The sequence below is a fragment of the Mustela lutreola genome, chromosome 10 (genome assembly GCF_030435805.1).
Source record: "Mustela lutreola isolate mMusLut2 chromosome 10, mMusLut2.pri, whole genome shotgun sequence".
Lineage (NCBI taxonomy): Eukaryota > Metazoa > Chordata > Mammalia > Carnivora > Mustelidae > Mustela > Mustela lutreola.
In genome coordinates this window covers 28,833,434-28,851,431 of record NC_081299.1, presented here as the reverse complement: position 1 = coordinate 28,851,431, position 17,998 = coordinate 28,833,434, and the positions used below count along the sequence as shown (strand labels likewise).

The following is a 17,998-nucleotide window of genomic DNA, read 5'->3' as shown; positions in this document are numbered from 1 at the left end:
CTGACTCCCAATATTTGATCTTTTGTGCCTCTTCCCAGGAATGAGGTAAATGGTTGTCTTGCTTTTAGATCTTATTAGACTATCTTTCCAACCACACAGCGTAAAACAGTCCAGGACAACTCAAGGCTGTTTCTGATGAACCTGGAACAAAAGGTCCCTGAGTAAGCAGCATGTTAGCCGTGACGTGAAATGGGGTGGCAAGAGAAAAGATTTCCCGAACAGCAGAGTCAATGCCCTCCCAGCTCCCAAGAAGCTGGCCTCAAAGGCCTTCCTTCAGAAGCACACCGGCTAGGATGGGTAAAGTCCCTCCCCAACCTGTGACCTTTGTGTTCTGTCCTCACAGTGTGATCTTGTGGCTGGGGGACCTCAACTACAGGATAGAAGAGCTGGACGTGGAGACGGTGAAGAACCTCATCGAGGAGAAGGACTTTCAAACCCTATATGCGTATGATCAGGTACACGTGGCCTCCTGGGCCTTCTTTGGCAGCTGTCCCCCCACTGTGAGCTCGCAGGAAGGCCTGGCTTCCCCACCCTCAGCCTCTTCTTCCTTGATGGGGTTGGCTTCCCCAAGGAGTTGCTGACCAGCCTTGTCCCTGGCTGTTCCCCCACCTTCCCCGCACCCCCACCCCACTGGCTCTTCTCTTCAGGTGCCTCATCCCCCCTGGGGGTGGCAAGAGCATGTGTGTTCTCTGTCTCAGTCTCTCTCTCTCTCTCTCTCTCAACCCCTTTCCCCAGTGCCCATTTATTGATTCATTCTGGTAGGGGCGAAGGGGTACCAAGCTTCTCCTAAAGACACTTGGGATGTTTAAGACAATTTAATTGTTTCTGAGTGAGTCTGCCTTGCCCCCTCCTGCTCTCACCAGACTTGTCTGGTGTAAATGACCACTCTTCTTCCTGAACCGCTTTCCTCACGTCCCGCAGGAACCAGTTCGGTAAGCTGCGGTTCTCTGCCGCGGTTGGGGTCAGTGTTTCTTGCTCGGAGCATTAGCCATTTCACAGGACAAGAGCCACCTGAGTCTCGCTGATTTTTGTCAGGCTCCTCTTCTCTGTGGGTTTCAAGACTGTTCAAATGGTCAGGGTCGTTCAGAACGTTAAAGTCCCTTTTCATTTTAGTCTGTAGCCCCCTTCTTATTGTCATCAGTCTGGATCTTTCTGTTAACCCTTTTGTCCCCTGGTGCACATCAGTCAAAGGGGAAAAAATATCAACCTTGTTTTATTTTTCTTTATGGAATAATCTTTTTGGGGCCATTTTTCTTGCCAGTTTCTTTCCTTGGTAAATTACCTTTTTTCCCTCTTTATTTTATTTTTTAAGATTTTTTATTTATTTATTTGACAGAGAGAAATCACAAGTAGTCAGAGAGGCAGGCAGAGAGAGAGAGAGGGAAGCAGGCTTCCTGCTGAGCAGAGAGCCCGATGCGGGACTCGATCCCAGGACCCTGAGATCATGACCTGAGCTGAAGGCAGCGGCTTAACCCACTGAGCCACCCAGGTGCCCCCTTTTTTCCCTCTTTAATCCCTATTTCAGCATTAATCCGGTCTACTCTGTAACTGAGTTTACTGCATCTGTATTCCTGAGTGAGGCATTCTAACTTCCCTGGTGGTTTCATGCCCACTGCCTCTTGGCCTTCTTTTCTATTTCCCCCCTCCCCCAGGTTCATTTATTGATTTATTTATTTTTAAATTTTTATTTATTATTTTTTCCTGGACTTTCTTCAGGTAACAGTACCTGTTCCATGTGTTCTCTACTTCCCAGATGGTTTTAAGGTCTATGTATACTGATTTAAGAATCATCCTACATTAATATCTCCATTTTTATTATTTCTGTGGGTTTTCCCTTAGGAGTTTTTTTTTTTTAGGAATTCATGTTTTGGGGAATTTGGCAACTGTTGTTCCCTGAGTAGCTGCCTCCTGTCTCCAGTGTTAGCTGAAAGTTCTTCATCAGTCCTCATAGGGCCGCGCTTGGTCCTCCAGGGAGGACACAGGAACACCTGTGGTTGTTAATCTTGCTGCGAGTGTGATCTGGAGGAAGTCCCTAAAATGAGTATAGTGGGAGGAATGCTGGCTGTTCTCAGAATGTTCCAGACGCCCTTCTAAGTTGACAGTTCTTTCCAACAGTCCTGAGTGGCAGATTCTGTTACAAATCCACAATTTGTGAATGGGGGAAGTCAAGGCACAGAGCTTCCCCTAGTTTGTGTAACTTGTTTGATAAACTCCTTTAGAAGATTGTTTAAATTTAATTCATACATGTTTTGGTATACTTCTGCTATTTATTTTTATTTATTTTTATTTTTTTAAGATTTTATTTATTTATTTGAGAGAGAGAGAGGTCACAGGTAGGCAGAGAGGCAGGCAGAGAGAGAGGGGGAAACAGGCTCCCCACTGAGCAGAGAGCCTGATGGGGCCCTCGATCCCAGACCCTGAGATCATGACCTGAGCTGAAGGCAGAGGCTTAACCCACTGAGCCACCCAGGTGCCCGTTCTGCTATTTATTTTTAGATACCTGGAAGTTCCCCTTTGCTTTTTGGGTAGTATCTTCCCAGACCTTTTTCTGTTGGTACCTGATCCTCTTAGGGACATCTCAGCAAGATGGTACTCGGGCCCCCTGGATACAAATATCCTCTTATAAAAGAGCCTTAAAAATGGTACAACAGGGGCCCCTGGGTGGCTCAGTGGGTTAAGCCTCTGCCTGCGGCCTAGGTCATGATCTCAGGGTCTTGGGATCAAGCCTCGCATAGGGCTCTCTGCTCAGCAGGGAGCCTGCTTTCTCTCTCTCTCTCTCTCTCTCTCTCTCTCTCTGCCTGCCTCTCTGCCTACTTGTGATCTCTGTCTGTCAAATAAATAAATAAAATCTTAAAAAATAATAACAACACACACACACACACACACACACGGTACAACAGGCAAAGGAATGGTCAGCTCGCTCCCCTTCCTAGGATTTAGCTCTCAAGATCTTACAGGATAGCTTTCTCCTGGGCCTTTCCCTTTGGGTTAGGGTTCAGATTCCAGATTGATTTCCTTTCCTCTGCTAATTCAAGGTTTGACTTTTTTATTCTGAGATGATTTTTTTTTCCCCCTTCCATCTCTTCTTGTAGCTGAAAACTCAGATGGCTACCAAGGCTGTCTTTGAAGGCTTCGTTGAAGGCGAGCTTACGTTCCAGCCTACCTATAAGTATGATACTGGCTCCGATGACTGGGATACCAGGTAGGTAGGGGGCTGCTTCTGGGGGGCTGAGCAAATGGAAACCCCCAAATTCAGGGAAGCACTTGTCCCCATTGGCCTACAGAAGGTGATAGGATTCCCGTGACTTCCCCGTGTTTTGTGCTCTGGTCAGACATTTTCTTTGACAGAGAGAGAGAGAGCACAAGTAGACAGAGAGGCAGGTAGACAGAGAGAGAGGGGAAGCAGGCTCCCCACTGAGCAGAGAGCCTGACTCGGGGCTCAATCCAGGACCCGGAGATCATGACCTGAGCCGAAGGCAGAGGCTTAACGCACTGAGCCACCCAGGTGCCCCTGGTCAGACATTTTCTAGCAGCATCTGCTCATTCAGCAGCTCTGTCTTCCTGCATGTTTTCTTTTTGAGTGCCTTAGCCTTTGTTCCCTACTAATTTACTTTCCAGCTATGCTTAGGGGGATAGGATGACTCCAGCCCACTTAGCTTATACTTGGTCATTACATAGGAGTTTATCACTTTTCGTTAGTGCTTCTGATATGCTTCACATTATTTCATGCACTTGACTTCTGTGACCTCACTTAGTCTTCATCTACCAGCTGAAAGAGGTGTGATTTATCATCGTCAGCTTCTAGATTGGGGAACTGAGGCAGGCAAAAAGTAAAGAGCCTTCCAAGGGGCACCTGGCTGGCTCAGGCAGCTCTTGAGCCACTCTTGATCTTGGGGTCATGAGTTCAAGCCCCACATTGGGTGTAGCAATTACTTAAAAATAAAATTGTAAAAGAAGAGAAAAAAAGTAAGGTAAAGAGCCTCCCAAGCAGGCTAGCCTAGAACCAGGATTATAACTGAGGCAGTAAGAATTGAGAGGCTGTGTCAAGCACCATGTTTTAAGGACCACGAAGTACTTACTTCCAGATTGCTTCTTTTCATCTCCTCCCCATAGGAAGGTAAAGAACAGAGATTCATTCTGAACAACATTTGGCTTGGAGCCCTCACGGCTGTCTTGGGTGATGGGATATGCTATCTCCTGGTGGGCCCGAATCTCTGTGCCTTCTTGGGACCGTGGGGTCACCTGGACTTGAAGGCCCTGCCCGGTCATTCCCCAGCTGCCCCAGGGTACTGGCCAGGCAGTGGGTGTGCTTGCCTGTGTGGGGGCCCCAGTGCGGACTTTGCATTTCAGTGAGAAGTGTCGTGCTCCTGCCTGGTGTGACCGGGTCCTCTGGAAAGGGAAGAACATCACTCAGCTGAGTTACCAGAGCCACATGGGCCTGAAGACCAGTGACCACAAGCCTGTCAGCTCAGTGTTTGACATTGGGGTAGGTGGGCAGCCGACACCCGTCCTGAGCACCCCTATGGGGAATTGGTTCCTATAACGAAGACCACTTTTGTCGTTCTGGTCTCCTCCTCCACCCTGTGTGAGAAAGCTTTTAAAAATTATTTTTAGGGGCACCTGGCTGCCTTAGTCTCTGGAGGATGCAACTCTTGATCTTGGGGTTGTGAGTTCGAGCGTCACGTTGGGCATAGAGATTACTTAAAAATAAAAAAACCAAAAGAGTTGTTCATATTTAAATTTTAGTCATAATTATTTTGGTATACGTCTATATATTTCTATGTCTGTGCAAGTTCCGCTTTGCTTTTTGGTCTGCATTTTTCCAGGAGTTTTTCTGTGCATTTATAAACAGGGCAGTATTGTATATACAACATAGAGGCTATTTTTTCTTTTCATAAAAGAGATCAGATTATACATATTGTTCTTTTTTTTTTTTTTTTAAAGATTTCATTTATTTATTTGACAGACAGAGATCACAAGTAGGCAGAGAGGCAGGCAGAGAGAGAAAGGAGAAAGCAGGCTCCCTGACGAGCAGAGAGCCCGATGCTGGGCTCGATCTCAAGACCGTGGGATCATGACTTGAGCTGAAGGCAGAGGCTTTAACCCACTGAGCCACCCAGGCACCTCTATACATATTGTTCTGAGAGAATATCTTTTTTTTCTCCTACTGACTATGTCTTAGCAGATCTTTCCATGTCAGTAAAGGTAGAGCTTCCTCCTCCTCCCCTGTCTGCCAACTCTGTATGAGCTTATTTCCCCCACCCTGGCTAATATTGGAGTTTAGTCATCTTAAATTTCTGCCAACCCAGTGAGCTAAAAGAAAGAGATCTTTCATTATTCTAAATCACATTTGTTTGATTTTGCTGGTGAGGTTGAACATCTTCGTTCTTACTATCTCTTCTCCTGTGATTTGTTCCTTTACGTTATCCACTCTCAAGGGTTCGGGTAGAGGCATATCGGAATCTGTGAAGGTGTGAGTAGTTTGAAAAAGGGCCTAATGAATGTTACAGAGTTTTTGTATTGGAAAGTGACAACAATTGTGTTTATGACTCAGAATACAGAAGGGAAAGCCTGACGAAATCTTGGCCATTGGAGCATAGGTTACAAAAACTTGAGAGATGCCATTTGAAATTAAACCCTAGCAGTTTCTCACCACAGGCTGGTGGATAGCAGCAAGTGAATTAGAGCTAGTCACTGGGCATTTTTCTGCCCTAGGGCTGTGAGCCGGAAAGCTGTCCACGAGGCTTCCACCTCTGTATCTTCTCCCTGCTCATCAGGAAGCAGTTGACTTCCTCACAAGATCGGCCTCTGGAGGACCCCTCCTGAGTCTGTTGTTAATTGGGTTCTTGGTTAATTAATTAAATCTATTCAGTCTTCACTTTCTGCGTGGCCGCCAACTGTTCTTGCCCGGTGCTGTGCATGTCCTCTTTCCTGAAAAGGAGGAAATGGGCAGAAGGCACTCAGGCTCCAATATTTGCCTCCCAGGTGAAGGTGGTCAACGAAGAACGTTACCGGAAGACTCTGGAGGAGATCGTTCGCTCCCTGGACAAGATGGAAAATGCCAACATTCCTTCCGTGTCCCTTTCTAAGCGAGAGGTAGGAAGGACATGTTAACAATATTGGCAACAGGCTCCTCTATTTATAGAACTTAAATCTCGTCTGTGAGGTTTCAGTATCCAGGAGCCACCTGTCCGACCCCCGGACTCCACAGTCTTTTTGACGTGTGGCCTCTGGTTCCAGGGAGCTGGTTGCTGAGAGGAGTGGGGTTGTTGGTTTAGATTATGTTCTTCTGATCTTCTGAATCAGAAGACTTTAACCTTCGTGGCTCATAGGTTTCACCCACACATGGGCCATTCGTGATTTAAGTGTTGGCGCAGAGGAGCCAAAAGGTGTTTTGTTTGGTTTTAGCTGGTCTGTGTTCTTGCAAGGAATGTCTTCCTCCTGATATTTTGCTTTGACCAAGATTAAGTTGAGTCAGAGTTTCTTGGGTACACACAGAGGCAATGGGGGGAGGGCAGGCAGTGTAGACAAGGGATCTGTGGTGGGGGATGTCAAGTTAGGGCAGAAGATTGTTCATGGAAGAGCTACAGCATAGATCATTCTGGATGGACAATACCTGGAAGTCAAGCAAATGGAGATTTATGGTGTGGGTATTTTTTTAGTGCCCTGGGTGTCCAGCTACTTGGAAGGATGTGCTTGGTCTTCAAGTTTGGAGGTGAAATTTATAAAGGGTATTTTGAAAATGGTCTTTGGGCACAGAAGATAGAAGGTTTGAACTTTGATTCCTTTAGGAAATTTATTTATTAAACAACCTAAGTTTTTGGGTTTTGGGGTTAAACACAGACTGCGGGTCTTTCATGGGGCTGTGGCCTTCTAGGGAAATACTTAAAGCAGAAACATGATTTGAAAGAGGCGGTCCTTCATTGTCTTTCCAGAAAGGGCAGAGATTGCCCATTTGGGGTGGCTGGGCAGGTCGCCGAGAAAAGGGCACTGATCCGACTGGTCCCGGGCCTGTTCCCAGTTCTGTTTTCAGAATGTGAAGTACATGCAGTTGCAAGTACAGTCCTTTACAATTCATAATGGACAAGTTCCCTGTCAGTTTGAATTCATCAACAAGCCTGATGAGAAGTCGTACTGTAAGCAGTGGCTGAACGCCAACCCCAGCCGAGGTTTCCTCCTGCCAGGTGAGGCCTCCGTTCCCAGGCTCCCGGCTGCTGGTTTGGGGACTGCTCTACCCCGACTGCTTATTTTTCTCCAGTAAGCTCTTTCGGTTTCTGAGTGTTTGCTGTCTGATCTAAACTTCTAAAAGCCCTGTGGGGGAGCCATCCGTACTTAAGGTATAAAACAGGAAGGGGCACGAGGTCAGCCTGGAAAGCTTTCTCAGCCGTGTGTGTGTTCCGTAATTTCACAGAAAGAGAAGACAGAAGATGGCGGGGAAGCAGGTGCTGCTCTTGAAGGACTCATTTTCACTGTCTGCCCCACTATAATCAGCTCCCAGCGTCCGCTCTTGTAGGGAAAGATAACGGGGTGGTAATCCAGAAATTCCCTCTGGTCCTGGAATGTACCATTCGTGTCTTTCCCCTAACTTCTTTGCACTCTGTGTTGTGCTGTGTGGCAGAGGGATGAAGCCTCTTTTGTGGACGATTCACAGGCTGCTTCTTGCATTGTATTTTCTCCTGGATCAGGTGTCTTCATCTGACCTGTCCCAGGGCAAGCTCTTTGACCCATGCCTTCTGATTGTATTAATAATTCTGACTTGAGCTGTGCTCCTTTGTCCTTGAATTTCATAGCAGTTGCCTCTTCCCATGTTTTTGTGTGTTGTTTTCATGTCCCCACTTGAACTATAAACGCCTTGTCCATGTGTCCTTGGCGTGCCGAGCACATACATACCTGCTGGTTAGCTGATTCCTCTGAATCCCTTTCCCAGCCCTTTGTGCCTGAGCCTTGTGCCTGCTGTCCTCTTTCCCCCTTTCTTCCTGGCCTCCCACCAGCCAACATTACTTTAAATGTTTTTCTTCAGATTCTGCTGTTGAGATTGAATTGGAGCTATTTGTAAATAAGACCACGGCTACAAAGCTCAACTCAGGTGAAGACAAAATCGAAGACATTCTGGTTTTGCACTTGGACAGGGGGAAGGATTACTTCTTGTCTGTGTCTGGGAACTACCTGCCCAGCTGTTTTGGATCTCCCATTCATACACTGTGCTACATGAGGGAACCGATCTTGGAACTGCCACTGGAAACAATTAGAGAGCTGGTAAGTTACATGACGTATGGAAGCATCTAGAACTGTAGCAGCCGAGCCAGTGAAGCAAGATATTCTCAATTTTTTCACATAGAGTACATTAGAGAAACTCAGCCATGGATAGTAAGATATGAAGTTTCCCAGGCCTGTGATTTTATTCCTTTTTTTGCTTTAATCATGACTTCCTCATCATCCTGAACTAAATTTTCTGAGATGCAAAGGACTTCTGTGGAGACAGTTTGAATCCAAGGGCTCTACTTCAGAACAGATTTATAGTAATATGCATATCCCACCCCCTGCCCCGTTCCAATGGACTTTTTAACTTAGGGACTCTTGGCTTCTATCCTCTCCCTTATATAAGATGAAAACAGAGGCCCAGTAAGGAGAGTGATTGGTCGCAGGTCACGCGGTGAGTTAGCAGTGGACCTGGCTCCTACATTAGAGTTTTTGGACTCCCAAGTCTCTGCCCTTACCGCACCAGACCACACTATCTCCCTGTTTCTGACAGTGAAATGCTGTTGGCAGGATGTTTTTTCAAAGATCATGATGCATATTTCACCTGATTTATTGAAACTGCTTGTCATAACCCACTCCTAATTCTCAAAAATCACCTTCTGGTACCTTGATTGTGTCACCTAGTTTTGTTTGTTTTGCCTGTAGCATGTTTGCTTAGGGGATTGAAGTGCATCCCTTCCTCTGCAGGTTTGCTGTACCCATTATTGGAGCCAGCCCATCAGAAGGTCCATGGGCGGGCCTTCGTGTTATGCTTTTTCTTTTTTTTTTTTTTAAAAGCTTTTGTTTATTTAGTTGACAGAGGGAGACACAGGGAGAGAGGGAACACAAGCAGGGGGAGAGGGAGAAGCAGGCTTCCTACTGAGCAGGGAGTCTGATGCGGGGCTCAATCCCAGGACACAGGGACTGTGACCGGAGCTGAACGCCTGAGCCACCCAGGCGCCTATGCTTTTTATTTCTTTTCAGACTCTGATGCCCCTACAGACTGAAGATGATGGGGTCCAGTTGGAGAACCCCTTGGGAATTCCCAAAGAGCTCTGGATGATGGTTGATTACCTGTACCAAAATGCTATCCAGCAGGTAGGTGGTAGTTAAGCAATCGAACTGATTGAAGCCAGATTGCCTTGGGGAAGAACATCAACCCCAAGAACTTCGGGTGTAAGAAGATTTTACCCCAACAAATCCGTGGAAAGCTGTCGCTTTCCCAGGGAGTGAGTGGGGTATGTTTCACACTCCCAGGAGACCTTGCTATTACATAGACCACTTGATTACTCCCCCAAGGGAAGCAGCCTGGCATAGGATGGCCTTCACGGCACAACATGTACCCTTCCCTGGCCTCTGGGGTCCTCCCAGTATAAAGCCATCTGGAGCCTTCTCAGGACATCAGCCTATCCTTTTGAGGAACTCGTGACAGTTTCTGGAAATGGGAGGGGCTAACTCCTTGTTAAGCCAGACAGAGGCAGGAGACCAGATGGAGCCCCCAGGCCATGAGTCATGAGTCCTGATTTCTAGAGTGATTTGAGCCAGCTTCATGAGATCAAATCAGTCTGTATCACTGACTCATTCGTATAGGGAGACTAGTAGAAACTGTAGTCTACCACAGCTCTACCGCTTGGGAGCAACATACATTCTTAATGACATGTCTTTTTACTCTACCCTTGCCCACACTTCTTATTACAGTGTCCCCAAATACTATTCTAAGTATTTAACAGCATTGGCTTAGTTTGTTCTCCCGATAGCTCTCAGATGAAGAACTGAGGTCCAGAAGGCTCTGTAACTTGGTCAGGATCCCAAAGCTGATAACTGGGCAAGATGGGGATTTGAACCCAGGGAGTCTAGCTGTAAGGTTACAATCTCACACAGGAGCCATGCTAATCTTCTCTGTGTTGTCCTAATTTTAGTGTATGTGCTGCCAAAGAGAGCACAGAAGTTACATTCTTTTCTTTTTTTTTTTTTTTAAGATTTTATTTATTTATTTGACAGAGAGACAGAGAGGGAACACAAGCAGGGGGGAGTAGGAGAGGGACAAGCAGGTCTCCTGCTGAGCAGGGAGCCTGATGTGGGATTCCACCCCAGGACCCTGGGATCATGACCTGAGCGAAGGCAGAGGCTTAACGCAGAGCCACCCAGGGGCCCCTGGAAATACTTTTATTGCCGTAATCTTTTTTTTACAAAGCGAGGTGGTGTCTTTTTAACTTTCTCCATCTTATAAATGATATATTTTCTTCACATTTTTCTTTTTCTGGTTAATTCTTCCACAACACTGCAGGAAACCGTTTTCAGTTTTCCCTTGCTGTTGTGAGTAGTATTCCCTACCTATTGTTTTATAATAGATGTTTTATCACTTTAAAGACCTGTCCTGGGAGCATGCTTAGGAAGGCCACCAGGATGAGCTCGTCACATCAGCCCTAACTTTTCCAGATTGTTTACCAGTTGATTCATAGGCCTCACTTCACTGCCCCTTTTTTGCACCTTGGTGGGGATCATATTTCTAGGTCAGGAGATCATGGCTGATTTTCTGAGAATGTAATTATTTGGTGACTTTCTTTTTGCAGGAAGATCTGTTCCAGCAGCCAGGCCTGAGGTCGGAATTCGAGCATATCAGGGACTGTTTGGATACTGGAATGATTGAAAGCCTTTGTATCCTCAGACATTTGTGCGTGCGTGCATGTGTATGTGTGAATATGATTAAGAGGTGAGAGAAAAGAAGGAGTATGATTTTAAGGCTTGAAATCCTATCTTGTGTCCTCAGCTGTCATATTTTTCTTACTTAAAGTTTGCATAGAGAAGACTTCACAACTTTAATCCACCAATATAGCAGGAACTCAGGAGGGCCCAGCTAAGCTGACAAGCAGCTTGGCCCCTTCACCATGTCAGGCTGGCATCCTAGCTCTGAGCAGAGAGCCTTCCTGGGCAGGCAGCACGTCTGGCATGTGCTCACTCCTGGGCCTTTTCCTAACCACGGCATGGCATCGCCAGTTCCTTAACGATGGGCCAAAAGCCGCCAGCAATCATTCCGTAGCTGAAGCCTTGCTGCTTTTCCTGGAGAGCCTGCCAGAGCCTGTCATCTGCTACAGCACCTACCATAGCTGCCTGGAATGTTCTGGCAACTACACCGCGAGTAAACAGGTGAGGGGAAGCATTGAGCGTTCACGTACGGCAGCCCTGGGCTTCACAGGGCCAGAGGGAACAGAGTGGGCGCCGTTCCTCAAATACAGTGTCCTAGCAGCTCAGCTTCATAGCTCTCCTTCCCGAACCTGTTCTTCTCACGTCCCCTTTTCTTTTAGTGGCTTCACCCTGAATTCCAGTGACTCATCCCAGAAACCTGAGTCATTCCTGAGTTGTCCTCTGCTCACCTCCCCCATGCCCAGTTCCCTTGATCTGTCACCTGTCTTCCATTCTCATCCACTCACCTTGGTTCTAAGCTCTGCGTTCTGGCTCTCCCTCTGCTCAATTGTTTTTCATACCGCAATCAGACCACATGCTCTAAAGCTCTCATCACATCACTCTTGGTCAAAAATCACACTTGGCTCTCCATTGCCAATGAATGATTTTCTTTTTCTTTTTCTTTTTTTTTTTTTAACATTTTTATTTATTTATTTGACAGACAGAGATCACAAGCAGGCAGAGAGGCAGGCAGAGAGAGAGAGAGGAGGAAGCGGGCTCCCCGCCAAGCAGAGAGCCCGATGCGGGACTCGATCCTAGGACCCCGAGATCATGACCTGAGCCGAAGGCAGCGGCTTAACCCACTGAGCCACCCAGGCGCCCCTCAATGAATGATTTTCTTAAACAAATAGGCAAGACTTTTAACCGTCTGGCCTAATGGTTCACACATGTAACAGGCCATGTTGGAATAATCTAGAAAACTTGCTAATAATACAGGTTCCAGAGCCTCACCCCACATCCACTGAATTGGAATCTCTTTTGGAATATATCTTGTACAAGCCTCCTAAGTGATAATGATGATACACAGATAGTTGGAGTATTCATTGAGTTCTAGCCTGATCCATCCCTCCAGACTTAGCACCTGTTCAAGGGGTGTCCTGCTAAAAATTGACTTCTCTGTGTATTCTCTCTCCTTATCTCACTGTGTTCCTTCTCTTGCATTTTTTTATACTTTCTTTTGCCCCAAATGCCCTAGTCCTTACCTCTGCAGGTCCAATTTTGTCTTATATTCAAGACCCAGCTTATAACGTCTTCTATTCCCATAAACCTTTTGAGAGCACATAGTTCAGCTATTGAGCTCTAAATTCACAAAGCACTTGATCTGTGCTTCTCTTTTGACTCTTGTGCCAAGTGGTAAGTGATCGGAGTTTCCTGTGCACAGTCTTACTCATGTCCCTTGGATCATGTACTCAGCTCCTGGAACACAGCATGTCTGACAAATGATTGAATGAATGAATAAAAGACAAATCCCCGTTCTCCCTCTTTCAGGTCATTTCTACCCTCCCCACATTCCACCAAAATGTCTTCAACTACTTGATGGCATTTCTGCGAGAACTGCTGAAAAAATCAGCAAAAAATCACTTGGATGAAAATATTCTAGGTAAGTAGTCAAGTCTCTGTGGGAAAGATCTCTGTATATTGAGAGACTAATTATGAGAAGTGTGCTGGAGGAAGGTCCAAGACCACTGCAGTGGAACTAAAATCTCTAGCTCTGGGCCGAGTTTACCCTCACACAGTTTTTTTCCCAGCAGAAAATAATGCTTTCAGGTACTCCTCCCAACTCAACAACACAAGAATTAGTAGCGTTTCTTTTACTGAATCATTTGTCTTCTGTGTGTTTCATGCAGCTAGTGTATTTGGCAGCTTACTGCTTCGAAACCCAGCTGGTCACCGAAAGCCTGACATGGCAGAGAAGAAGAAGGCTCAAGAATTTATTCACCTGTTCCTCTGCAACTCACCCTGAGCCTATCTCCTCTCCTCTTTTACTCGAAGCAGTCAATTACCAGCCCCACCTGTTTAAGATCAAGAACTACCACAACAAGATGTGAGGCGTCTTGGAAGCAAAAGCGGCAACTGCCTATTTCCTGAGCCCTGACACCACCCCCGCCCCACCATGGCTGTCACAGTCCTGTCACTCTGAGTTCTGAAGACATGGGGGAAATCCGCCACAATAAAACCGACTGTCAATGTTCAACTTCAGTTATTTAACACAGATTTATTTTTTTAAACTTTAAAGATTTTAAATAACTCTGTTTCTTGTGCTCACTCACTGAAGCCTGCCTTCAGGACATAGTCAGTGCCTTCCCTGTAGCTTGAGCTGGGCTCCCCTTGAACAGATATTTGAACAAACTTTGGGGTCCTAAAGAGAGAATGAATTGGACAGCAAGAATGCGAGTGGAATCTGCTGGATAAACAGATCACAGTCACCCAGATGCTTCCAGGGCTCTAAGGACATGTGTATATATATGTATATAAAAACCCTACCCCCTTTACTACTCAGATGTGGCTAAACAACTCTGGGGCTGGCCACTCAGCCTCTGAGGGCAATACAGTGGCTTAAAAATGAAGGTACCGAAGAAAGTGGTGTTTGGGGAAACAAATGGAATTTTCTGGGTCAATAATCCTCCAAACTGTATATGATGCATCCCCTCTCTCATATATGTAATATATTTTAATGATAAATGTATTTTTAACAGTGGTTGTTTGTATGTTTTAATCTTTTTTTTTAAAGATTTTGAGAGAGAGAGACAGAGATAGTGACAGAGTATGAGTGGGGAGGAGAGGGAGAATTGAACTGCCCACTGAGTGGAATGCCCTACTCAGGGTTGGATTCCCCGACTGGGGGGATCATGACCTGAGCCAAAGACAGATGCTTAACTGACTGAGCTGCCAGGTGCCCTGTTTCTGTCTCTTAAGAGATGGCTGCTGGACCTTTTGTGGCTTAAGCATTGGGGCAACTGGTCAGGGGACCAAAGAGGCAGTTGTCTGGTGGGTAACAATCACCATTCATAGCTTTCAAGCAAAAGATGTACAGGCATGACCTGAACACCTTAACTCTAATCTAGTTTCAGAGTTGTCCCACTCTGAATATTCTAGAGAAGTAGCTTATGGGAAAATCAGGCAGTGGCTACTGGGAGGTTCTAACAGATGTAACAGGCATTGAAAAAAGATAGGAGAGGGGCGCCTGGGTGGCACAGTTGGTTGAACATCTGACTTTTTTTTTTAAGATTTTATTTATTTATTTGACAGAGAGAGAGATATCACAAGTAGGCAGGGAGGCAGGCAGAGAGAGGAGGAAGCAAGCCCTCCGCGGAGCAGAGAGCCCGATGTGGGGCTCAATCCCAGGACTCTGGGATCATGACCTGAGCCGAAGGCAGAGGCTTTAACCTGAGCCACCCAGGCGCCCCTGACTTTTGGTTTTGGCTCAGATCGTGATCTCAGGGTCATGGGATCGAGCCCCACATCCCACTTGTCACTCCTTGCTCATGGCAGAGTCGGTTTGAGATTCCCATCTCCTTCTGCCTCTCCCACTCATGTTCCTTCTCTAAAATTTAAAAAAAAAATTAATTAATTTTAAAAATAAAGACTAAGGAAGGCACGTACGTGCAAAGTCCTTTCTTGGGCTCTGGGACACCAACACTCCTTGGCAGAGTGAAATTTGACTCAGATGCAGGCTGAATGGTCAAAATTTTAAAAAGGGAATGGGAAATAGGTGACGCCGACTGGCCCGGGCGGGAGTCCTGTGGAAGCCGGCAGTCCTCAGCAGGGAAAAAGTTGGAACCAACAGTGAGAGTGAAGGAGTGGGGCGTCCGGTGATAGCGAGTGGGGGGAGGGCATGGTGGGAGGGGGGAGAAGCAGCGGCGTCCTCTGGCTGAGTTTGGTTCTGCCATTTGGATCCCATCTTCCTTTCTTGACCCCACCCGCTACGTTAACGTTGGTTAGTCCCAGCTTCCCCTCAACACTAGAGGTAGAAAGCCGGGAAGGTCACAGCATCGCAGGCTCCCCTTTAGGGTTCGAACTGGCATTAGGAGGGCTAACTGGGGTCCTTCCCGTTACAGGTGGGACTGCCAGGGGTAGGGCGGCAGGCGCAAGCCGGGCTGACGCTACTTTTCCCCTAGTGGTTGTGGAGATTTGACCCCCTTTCCTCGCGTCTGGCGCCACAACGCGGACGCATCCGCACCCTGTAGACAGCGAACACGGCGGTACTGCTGAGCGCGGGACGAACTTAAGGCCCCACGATCTCTCCGCGGCACCCCGCCCCGCCCCGCCCTTTCTACTCGCCAATTGGAGGCTCGGGCTCCGCCCCCACACCTCCTAAACCAATTAGAAGCGCCAAGGAGAGGCGGGGCCAATATCTCCTCCTTCCTCCGGAAAGCGGAAGCGGAAGTGACGTTCAGGGAAGGTGGGGGCAATCATGGTGCCGCTGGGGAGGGGAGAAGCTGCCGCTGCCGCCGTTGCCGGGAGCCGCGGAGGTAAAAGGCGAAACTAGACGCGGCCTGGGCTGGGGGCTTCCCGGGGGGGGGCGGGACTTAGGCTCCCTCCTGAAGCATTTCTCAGTAGAGACCCCCGTCTGGTCACCATAGGGACCCCACCCCTCCTCCGTTTCCATAGGGATGGGTATCCAGCCCCCCTTCCCTGTTTCCATGGAGACCCGGACCCTGCCCCTCTTCGCCCGGCTTGGAGACCCCCAGCCTGTCTTCAGATTTTTCTGTGTAGCCCCGTCTGGGGGCTGTACCAGTCAGTTTCCTTTGCCCAGCCTTCTCTCAAGGGTGCTCCGTTTGTACTCGTATGCCACCCTCAGACCTCCTGGTCTTGTTTGTTCCGGACAGTTGGTCTCCGCTTAGCCGCTGATGGTGCCAGGGAAGCCCTGTGGGGCCTCCGGTGCTCTTATCTCTCCTCAGATGCAGCGAAATGTGCATCTACCGGGTTGCGTAAGCCAGAGCAAGGGGTCGGGCTGGTTCCTCCCAGATCTGATCCCTTGGCCTGTCTCTGCTAAATACCTCTCTGTCTCGCCGCCCCACTACGTAAAGGTTCACTTTCTAACTCAGGGCAGAAGAGAAAAAGTGCAAAGCCAGACTGAACACTAAAAGTGATGTGCTGATTATTATTTTTCAGTTCTGTTCTGCCTGCCAAAACCTGTATGTTTGCAGCTAAAGGAAAGAGAACTAATCCAGAACAGGAAAGCTTCAGAAAATGTATCTTTCCAAGAGAGTGTGTCTTCCCAAGAGAGTATATCTGCAGGTCTTTAATTCACTTAGCTGACATCTCCTGAACTCTTAGTGTCATTGTATTGTGCTAGGGGCAATAGAAACGAAAATAAGATTCACCATTCCCTCACTGCAGAGAGCACACTACACAGGCATAGGTTCTAGTGGATACCACATTGTTTTAGAAGGTTAACAGATAAAATGATCTTCATTGAATATGCCTGACTAGGGATCTGCCCTCCTACCCAGAAGCTGAAACATCTGTTCTAGGAAGGAGGGAATGAATTCACACTTGTTTTCCCTATAATAATCAGACATCGTGCCTTAACATACATTATCTCTTTCACTCTGCGTAATAACTTTGCGAGAAGTAACTAGCAGTTCCACCTTACTTATAAGAAAAATGGGACACAGAAAAGTTACTCAAGTAGTAAGTGGCAAAGCTGGGATTTGTGGGTAGATGATCCTGCCTCCAAAATTCTACTTCTGCAATAGACTGCACTGCCCCAGGGTCTAATCTGAAGGATATGTGACTGGAGTTTCTTACTTTAAGACTTAAAACAACTCAGCCTTGAAGTGGTATGCCGTTTATCCCCTTCAGGAATTGTTTGGTAGTAAGGCAGATTTGGAGGGTCTTAAGAACTGCTACTTACTTCTTCAGTGTTTTGTTTTGTTTTAAGGCATTGCTTATCCTTTAAAATGACTTGATGCTTTCAAAGTTAAATTTAAAAAAAAAATTATTCCCAGGGAAGATGATTTTCATTTACTTTGACCTGTTCTTCATGTGAGAGGAAAAATGAGTCTTGGGTTTGACTCTAACTCTGGCTTTGTCCTATTGCAGACAAGTCATTATCTTTCCATTTCTCACAATTGGGCTGAGCACGTTTGAACCATGGGGGAACACAGTCCAGACGACAACATCATCTATTTTGAAGCAGAGGAAGATGAGCTGACCCCCGATGACAAGATGCTCAGGTTTGTGGACAAAAACGGACTGGTGCCTTCCTCATCTGGAACTGTTTATGATAGGACAACTGTTCTTATTGAGCAGGACCCTGGCACTTTGGAGGATGAAGATGACGATGGACAGTGTGGAGAACACTTGCCTTTTCTAGTAGGGGGTGAAGAGGGCTTTCACCTAATAGATCATGAAGCAATGTCCCAGGGTTATGTGCAACACATTATCTCACCAGATCAGATTCATTTAACAATAAACCCTGGTTCCACGCCCATGCCAAGAAATATCGAAGGTGCAACTCTCACTCTGCAGTCGGAATGTCCAGAAACGAAACGTAAAGAAGTAAGTAAAACAGTGGGTGAGGGCCCAGTTTAGGTTTGGAGAAAAGTTCTTACCCAACTTGTGTTGGCAGTTTTAGCTGGGGAATAAAGGAGTCCCCGGAATGAGGACCTGCAGTGGCTTTACTTGTCAGCAACACATGTGCTTCATGTTTTGTTCTGACTGCTTTCTGGAACTTTTTAGTTTGTATGGCCACATTGAAATTTGGGAAAGCTAAATTACAATGTTTCAAATTTTCCTTCCCAGATCATAAATAAAATATAAATAAAATCTCACTGAGGTAAGTCCATGT

General features: G+C 46.8%; 2 protein-coding genes and 1 non-coding gene across 9 annotated transcripts in view; 2 read left to right on the top strand and 1 right to left on the bottom strand.

Annotated features, from left to right (window-relative positions):
* INPP5B (inositol polyphosphate-5-phosphatase B) overlaps positions 1-13,900 on the top strand; it is a 48,304-nt gene extending 34,404 nt beyond the window's left edge. For all 6 annotated transcript variants that reach the window (XM_059135555.1, XM_059135554.1, XM_059135556.1 and 3 more), the window contains 11 exons: positions 344-455; positions 3,093-3,202; positions 4,351-4,486; positions 5,986-6,096; positions 7,022-7,184; positions 8,021-8,256; positions 9,223-9,336; positions 10,812-10,896; positions 11,258-11,385; positions 12,691-12,802; positions 13,050-13,900. In XM_059135555.1, coding sequence (XP_058991538.1) covers positions 344-455; positions 3,093-3,202; positions 4,351-4,486; positions 5,986-6,096; positions 7,022-7,184; positions 8,021-8,256; positions 9,223-9,336; positions 10,812-10,896; positions 11,258-11,385; positions 12,691-12,802; positions 13,050-13,165 — 1,423 coding nt within the window. In that variant the 3' untranslated portion in view covers positions 13,166-13,900. The remainder of the gene's footprint in view (positions 1-343; positions 456-3,092; positions 3,203-4,350; positions 4,487-5,985; positions 6,097-7,021; positions 7,185-8,020; positions 8,257-9,222; positions 9,337-10,811; positions 10,897-11,257; positions 11,386-12,690; positions 12,803-13,049) is intronic.
* LOC131810675 (U6 spliceosomal RNA) lies at positions 10,075-10,181 on the bottom strand. The gene has a single exon (XR_009345656.1). It is a non-coding gene; the product is annotated as a U6 spliceosomal RNA (small nuclear RNA).
* A 1,693-nt stretch (positions 13,901-15,593) lies between the features above and the next one.
* The window catches only part of MTF1 (metal regulatory transcription factor 1), a 41,825-nt gene continuing 39,420 nt past the window's right edge, over positions 15,594-17,998 (top strand). For both annotated transcript variants that reach the window (XM_059135041.1, XM_059135040.1), the window contains exons 1-2: positions 15,594-15,674; positions 17,251-17,709. In XM_059135041.1, coding sequence (XP_058991024.1) covers positions 17,302-17,709 — 408 coding nt within the window. In that variant the 5' untranslated portion in view covers positions 15,594-15,674; positions 17,251-17,301. The remainder of the gene's footprint in view (positions 15,675-17,250; positions 17,710-17,998) is intronic.